Source organism: Bos indicus x Bos taurus, unplaced genomic scaffold (assembly GCF_003369695.1).
Source record: "Bos indicus x Bos taurus breed Angus x Brahman F1 hybrid unplaced genomic scaffold, Bos_hybrid_MaternalHap_v2.0 tig00003390_arrow_arrow_obj, whole genome shotgun sequence".
Taxonomy (NCBI): Eukaryota; Metazoa; Chordata; class Mammalia; order Artiodactyla; family Bovidae; genus Bos; species Bos indicus x Bos taurus.
Genome location: NW_020867656.1, coordinates 51673 through 59027, shown reverse-complemented (window position 1 = coordinate 59027; position 7355 = coordinate 51673). Strand labels below are relative to the sequence as shown.

The 7355-nt window shown below is 53.8% G+C and overlaps 1 protein-coding gene across 1 annotated transcript; it reads right to left on the bottom strand.

The window, feature by feature from the left end:
* Window positions 1-14: 14 nt before the first annotated feature.
* LOC113888977 (liprin-alpha-1-like) lies at window positions 15-2270 on the bottom strand (the record flags this gene model as incomplete). The annotated part of the gene is made up of 3 exons (XM_027535902.1): window positions 2253-2270; window positions 1938-2161; window positions 15-146 (listed from the first exon to the last, which is right to left on the bottom strand). Coding segments are annotated over exons 1-3 (374 nt in total), but the record flags the coding sequence as incomplete, so codon positions are not given.
* Window positions 2271-7355: the final 5085 nt, after the last annotated feature.

The window sequence follows — 7355 nt, the reverse complement described above, 5'->3', positions numbered from 1 at the left end:
AGGAGTCAGCATGCGAGGAGGTGGAAAGCAGGTTGAGGGAGCTCACTGATTTAAAACGACGGAGGCTGCCTAAGCTCCCCCTGCCCTCCCTGCTCTCAGTCTCCTCGGCCCGCTGCTCCGTGTTCTCCTTCTCTTCTTCGATCAACCTAAAATAGAATAAAATACATCACCTGCCTTTGTCAGCAGAGGGACCTGTCTGGACAATAAATTTGGGCTGGCATTCTGTGTCATGATTAGCAAATTCAGAAACAGTTGCTCAATGAACATCTCAGCCAAAAGGTTCTACGTTTCCTCTTTTGAATATTCTCAAACTTAGAATAACTTAGCATTGAGTCTTCCAAACTGGCCCTGATCATTCATGCTTGATTTCACTTATTTACTCTAACATTCTGAAGGGGCCCTGGTGGCAATTCTCTTTCCTGTGAAGAGATACCTCAAGTTTACAACCCTTACCTCCCCTGCTCTCAGGGCAGACATGCACGTCAGTGCCTCAAGTCTTTTCCACTGGGAATCAGGAACTCTGTATAATCAAAACAGCAATTCACAAACAAGCTGCAGTTTCTAAACACAAGTCTCCAGACCAGATGAAGTGCTGAGTTGATCTTTTTTTTTTTTTTTTTTTAAGGTTGTATATATACAAATGCATCACTTTATGAAGTTCTCCACCAGCTTTGTGTGAGTTTCTGGATTCATGTCAATGTGCTGCATTAACCTAGAATTCACAGTTTCTGCTCTTCTCCCCTAATGTGTGGTGGATGTTTTTATATAGCAGTTTAAATACACGATTATGCAAATAAAATGATTTTCAGATTAAAATACAAGATTCTTACAGAAAGTAAACTCTCCAGCTTCACTTCTACTCATACATCTGGAAAGTTTTTCACTGTTGATAACAAGTTGATGGACAGAATTGACCATTTACATCAAGTCAACTTGTCGCATAAGGAAAAATCACTTTTACCTGAAAACTTGCTGTAAAAATAAAAATATTAATCTATAACCATTCCATACTTCCTGCAGGGACACGGAAAGACCATCTTTCTGAGCTCATCTGTGCTCAAACACGGCCCACAAAGCTGTCTGTCTTGGCGTCAAATGGGCAGGTGACACCACCTGCGTTTGCTGGTTGTCCCGTACACCCCCTGCCTTTCCCCCGGAGCATCCCGCTCGGCCTACAGGAACGGGCACCTCGGCCTGGGCTGACGTGGCAAGAACAGTCTGAGCAGCAGCTCTGCCTGGTCCTGTGCAGGGTCACCGGCCTGCGGCCACTCTGAATGTGGACTCGGGACACGGGCATAGATGTGTGGGTGTGGCACCAGGCAGGCCTCGGGGCTCCCAGCCACCTGGCTGCACCCAGACCCAAGGCCCCCTGCTCACCACGAGGCAGGCCTTTTGATTCTATCCTGTTTTGAAAATTGTTATAACTGCCAAGACGGTGTCTAAAGAAAACATCTTAAATATACTGATGAGATGAGAAAAACTCAAACACATGTCCTTGGACCACTGTCTTACAACAAGCCAATCTTCACACTGTATTAAGTTAAAAAGGAAAATGCAGATCTGAGTGGGAATTTGCCAACCCCAAAACCCCAGCTTTCACCAGGTGGCTTCTCACCAGAACATGGGGGGCTCTGAGGGACACAGGAGGGTCCACGGGCCGCAGGGGACACCACCTCGGCACCTCACCCACCTTGGTGCTCAGAGCTGAGGGGGGATACCCCACAACGCCTCCTGCCGCCCCCACAGAGTGCGGAAACCACACCATAGACAGAACGCCCCAGCTGACCGAGCTCTGTAATCAAGGGCCATCTCAAAACTGAAAATTCCTGAAGCAGACCTGAGGTCAGGTTTCTTACTATGGAACACTCAGACATCCCTAGGAGAAGACAGCTCCTCAGAGAAACCGAGTTTCTGGTGCTGAGTTCAGGATCACCCACCGGATCTCTTCATTGATGATGTCCAGCTGCTCCTGCATCATCACGGTCAGAGTCTTGGCATTGGCCTGCCTGCTGGGCGACAGCTGAGTGGCTGAGCTGAAGAGGGTGACCCTGTCGCCCTCGTCGTCAGACACGCTCTCATCACTCTCAAAAGCCTGGGCCACGTCGGCCAGCATGCTGGCTTGCTGCGTGCGCTCGCAGTCCTGCTCCTTTCGGGTCTGCACCTGGGCACGAGAGGACCACGTCTTGTCAGCAACATTCAGGGCAGCTCAAGTCTATCAGGAACTGAACGCAATTTTACATGGAAGCCCTGACTCTGGATAAATGCGCCATGCTCATGAGACACTGCCATCTCTTAAGCGAACAGGACTCAAGAAACAGGCAGGGGGAGAATGCAGTTCCTTGATGGCCTGGTGACACTCAGGTCTCAGCGTGGACGGCAGGCAATCCTATGAGGTTATTCACAAGGGTGGGCTGATGGAGTCAGAGACAGAAACTGAAAATTACAAAAATACATCCATGCCTCCATCAGCCAGGCTGGAGCAAAATAAGAAAAAAGAACCTTTCAGCTCGGCAGCCGCTGGGTCCCTAATCAGTGGTCATCACTGGTACCAGTTCACCAGAGTGTGCCGTCCTCCCAGGCTCTCAGACCTCCATTTCCCAGGCTGGTCTGAACACCCACAGAGAGGTGCAAGCAGGGGCAGCCAGCAGACGGGAGGGCCAGCCCCTCCGTGGCTCTCCTCTCGGGACACAGGCCCTTGGGCTGTTCTGGGGGATGGCTCCTCGCACCGCAAGGGTGGCTCTGTCATCAGAGACACATGGGATACTGCCAGCGGGGCCCCGTGCCGCCCTCCCGCTCTCACACCTCACACCCTTCTCTCGGAAAACGTCCCCCCTGCCACACTGTCACCCAGGTCCTGCCTTCTTTCCCAGAAAGGACCTCAAAGGAACTGAGGGGCAGCCTCGAGGTGCTGGCTTGTTGGCTCCCTACCCCTGGGGCCAGTGCCCTCGCCTCCTGTCTTCATCAGGACCCCACCCCAGGGCTGGGCTACCCCATTCGCTGGCTCCAGGACCACCTGCCATCATTCCTCCTCTGCTCCAGTGAACCAGCTGCCTATGGGTTCACCCCCATCAGCCCGGTCGGCATGTCCTCTCCCTTCTCTCGCCTTCCAATCGCACAAGGGGTACCAGCAGATTCCTCCTCCAGGGCTCCCTGCAGCGCCCACTGCGGGTCTCTGAAAGCTCCTTGGGAGTGGCCTCTACGGTCCCCCTCCCTGCCAGGTCTCCACTTCGCTGCCAGCAGGTTGTGAGCCCCGCCCTGCAGGGCAATTCCCCGGGGGCTCAAGGAACCCATGTTACCAAGCCCCCTCCCTTCCTTGCCCTCCCCCACGCCACCCCCCGCCCCGCCCCCAGCATGTCTCTCCCTGGGCTCCAGGCCCTGCCTTCCCTTGCGATTATTCCTCAGTCCCTTGTGCCCCTTCTCAACCTTGGAATGCAGGGTTCCCCACAGCTCTACCTTTGCACCCCATCTCTTTCCACCGGCACCCGCCTGGTGACTTTACCGTGCTCATGCCTTTAAATGCCATCTGTACGCCCACAACCCCAAGTCCACCCTGAGCTGAATGAGTTCTCTCCCGGATTCAGGCCGGAACACTCGGCTGTTCTCCTGACACATCCCTGGAACACCCAATGGGCTCATCCACCTCAACAGGGCTGAGGCCCGGCTCTTAGCTCCCCGCCCCGGCAGCCCTCCTCACCTCAGGAAATAGGCTCTGGCCTCGAACTGCTCAGGCCTGAGCCCAGGCTCCTCCCTGATGTGGCCCGCTCTCTCCCTTGTCCCCGCTGGTTGACATGACCCTTTTTCTATCTCCAAGTGGCTACTTCTCTTCCTGCCTCCGGGTCTCTGGTTCAAGGTCACCCTCCTGGTGTCACCTCACTGGCCACCCTGTTTACACACGATCGTCCCCTCCTCCTTGGACAACTCAGGCACTCTGGTCTCCTTTCCCTGCTCATTATTGTTCAACAGGCTGCGCGGGTTTAAAAAGGGGTCCACAAATTCTTCCATCCTCCTCCCTTCAAGAGGCAGAAGAGGCAACTCCTGCTCAGCCCCTGAGCGAGGCAGGACTTGGCAGCTCACTCTCACAAACAGAAGTGAAGGTGTGCGGCCTCAAGACCAGGGTGTGAAAGGCCCTGGGCTAAACCCCGCACTCTCGCTCTCAGAGGGTGTTCTGAGGAAAGCCAGGCCATGGGAAAGCCACACGGCAGGGACCTCGGCCTGTCCCCAGCAGCCAGGTGAGTCTGAAAGCCTGCCATCCAGCCTTGGGGGGCCTTCCCGTGTCTGTGCCCTCAGGAGGCCCTGAATCAGGCCCGCCTGCTACAATGCACAGGCACTGGGGACTGTGAGCTGCTCCCTGGGAAGTCACTAAGCTTTGCAATGATTCGTTATGTAGCAGTGGATAAAGGACACACATCGTTTTTAATTCACTGCTGGAGTCCTACTTTTGACCATGTCTGGCCCAAACTAACTGCTCACTGAATGTGGAAGCTCAAAACACAGACATGTATGAACAAATACATGGCATGAATGAGGTGAAAAGATAAAGGCACTTAAACTCCCAATGAGAATTCTTCTCACTATAAGCTGATGGATTGTGTATCCATTTACTCGTAGGACGATTTCAAAACTGTGCTAATTAGTACCATGCTGGGCCTCACAGTAGGCCACAAATAATCAAAATTGGTTAAGGAAAAAAAGCATGCCTTCAAAGTAAACTCTTAGCCAGAAAAAGGAAAATGGGGAGACGTAAAGCAATCTATCAGCGCTTTGTTCCAAACCCACCTCAGGACCACAGTGTGAGGGGGCAGGTGCCTCACAAGGTGCCCACCAGGGATGGGAAGGGGGCGGCGGGGTCCTTGCCTCGGATGGCTCATCGTGCAGCGCTGCCAGCCGGCCTTTCTGGGGGCACCGCAGCACCGCCCCGTTGCCCAAGGAGTCTGCCGGCCGGTCCGCCACAGGGAACCTGAGGTCCGGGGCGCTGCCCAAGTGGGGTCGGCTGAAACACACGGGGAAGAAGAGTGCTGTTAGAAGAAAAGAGAGCTCACTCTGTCAGACGAGCCAAAGCCTGTCCATTTGGAAGATCGGCAATTTCACAGCAAAAGGGCCCCCGGGAGGGCACTGCCCTCCTGGCTCCAATAGCAACAGGCCGCCCGCTGCTCTGCAGACACTCAGGGCTCATCCCCAGCAGCTGGAAAACTCCCGTATGTGGGGAAGGCAGTGCTGCCGCGAGGGTGTGGAGCTGACTAGGACAGGATCGGCTGTCTGGGGTTGGGGCGTCCAGGGTCCCCCGGAGCCCGCTCTCAGGTCCCAGGGCAGGGTGTGCACCTGCTCTGCTTTCCCCTTGGCACCCCACCTCCCCTTTGGCCCACGCCTGCTCTGACCTCCCTCTCTCACGGGAAGTTTGTGGATCACAATCGCTGGTCTGCCTGGAACACTGTCTGCACCACTCTCAGTGTTTTTAAAGGCGCCTCAGACAACCCGCAGCAGAAAAGCCTTGGACCCACAGCTCGGAGCTGAGCACCACTGGTGTCTCCCATTAAAGCAGAGGTGAGCGTGTCACCAGAGTCTGGGCTGAACAAGGCCCAGCACAGATGCTCAGGCCCTGAGCACTAAGGCCTGGGCCTGCAGGTGCCAGGAGCTCACTCAGCAGGGGCCTGCTGGGAGGCAGGGCAGCCCCGCCTTGACTGTGAGCAGCCTGCACTGCAGGACCGCCCGGGTTCTGCTCAGTCTTGTCTCTGGGACGAAGGTGGTGCCTCCATGTGCAGGATTCCCTAAACCCAGGAGACAGGGCCTTCCTCCGAGGACAGGACACCCCATACGTCTGCAGAGTGGCCAGGGCCAACCACCAGCTCAGCCTGCTCGGGGTCACACGCTGCTCTGCTCGACGGTTTTGTGAACACTGTGCTGCACAGGAGATGGAAGTCTGGAATCTCCAGGAGCCACACCTGTCTTCCCTCCCATCTCCCCTCCCTCCTGACAGAACTGTTCCCTTCTCTGCTCCACTTCCACCCAAGGGCCTCGGGCTAGAGCACACTTGGGAACTGAGTGGGGGGTACGACACAGTCCTGCTGTGGACTGGGGACCCTCGAGGGTCCTCTGAGGGCCACAGAGGCCTCCGGGTTGGGTCGACCCCCAACCATCACCTCCCAGTCCCCTTGCGGGGTGCAGCCTCCATCTCTCTCCCCCTCCTCACCCGAAGCTCTTTCCTCCGGGAGAAGGTCTCAGAGACAGGTTGACCTGCGGGGAGCGAGCTCCACCCCTGGCAAAGGTCATGAGGTAGGAGGCTTGGCATACGCAAAGGCGGGATCAAGCCTCAGGAGTCTCCCTGGAAATTCTCGAGCAATCTACCCCCAAAACCAGAGTCTGCCTACTTTCTGCTTTGTGCTTTCACCTACACCTCTGACTTTACGGGGGGCTGTCCCCCACTACCTCTCTGAAAAAAGAGTTAGCTTACAGCTCCAGTTAATAATTCCTGGGTGTGACAGTGTTTCAACCTACAAACTCCTTTGGAAATCCTCTAGCCTGCCTGAATAGGTTTTTCCGGCCACATGTGATTGTTCAGAGCCTGCCAACTGTGAGAGGCAGGAGATGTTCTCAACTGTCTAAACACAGATTCTTTTGAGTAGTTAAAAGATTGATTAGAAATTGTATTGGTGAAGGGATTTTCACTTGTTGGGCCAATGTTTGCTGCTAAGTTTCCATATCCCTTACCTGCTGTGTCCCTGGCAGTGTATTGATTAATATAATTGGTGTAAGTAGTAGCTTTAATGTTTGTAACCTGGGACCCTTGAGTTAATTCTTTTTCTTGTTATAGCCCACCACACCTTTGCTCTGTAGGAATGCAACTTTATCTAATGCTTTTGGAGGGTGGCTCCTGACCAATCACCTTTAGAGAAAAATAAGTTTGCTGAAGAGAAGGTCTTAAAGTGTTAACAGGCCTCTGGGCCAGAAGATGATGCAAATCACCTAAGCTTTTGCATATGATAAGTTTGCAGGAAGAAAGCCTGGCTTGCTGCAAGACTCTACCCCTTCCCTCATTATCCTCTATGCATAACTTAAGGTATAAAAACTACTTTGAAAAATAAAGTGCGGGCCTTGTTCACCGAAACTTGGTCTCACCATGTCGTTCTTTCTCTTACCTTCTGGCTGAATTATTCAGCCTCTTTTCTCCACTGAATTTCCTCACTGAGCTATCCTTATTTCAGCCTCTTTTCTCCACTGAATTTCTTCACTGAGCTATCCTCATTCTATTACTCTTTATATCCTTAATTAACGTTTAATTAAGCAGTTGTTTCCTGATCCTCGCCGACGCCGTCCCCGCTTCGAATACCCTGGATCAGCTGGGGCTGGTCCCCGGCAGT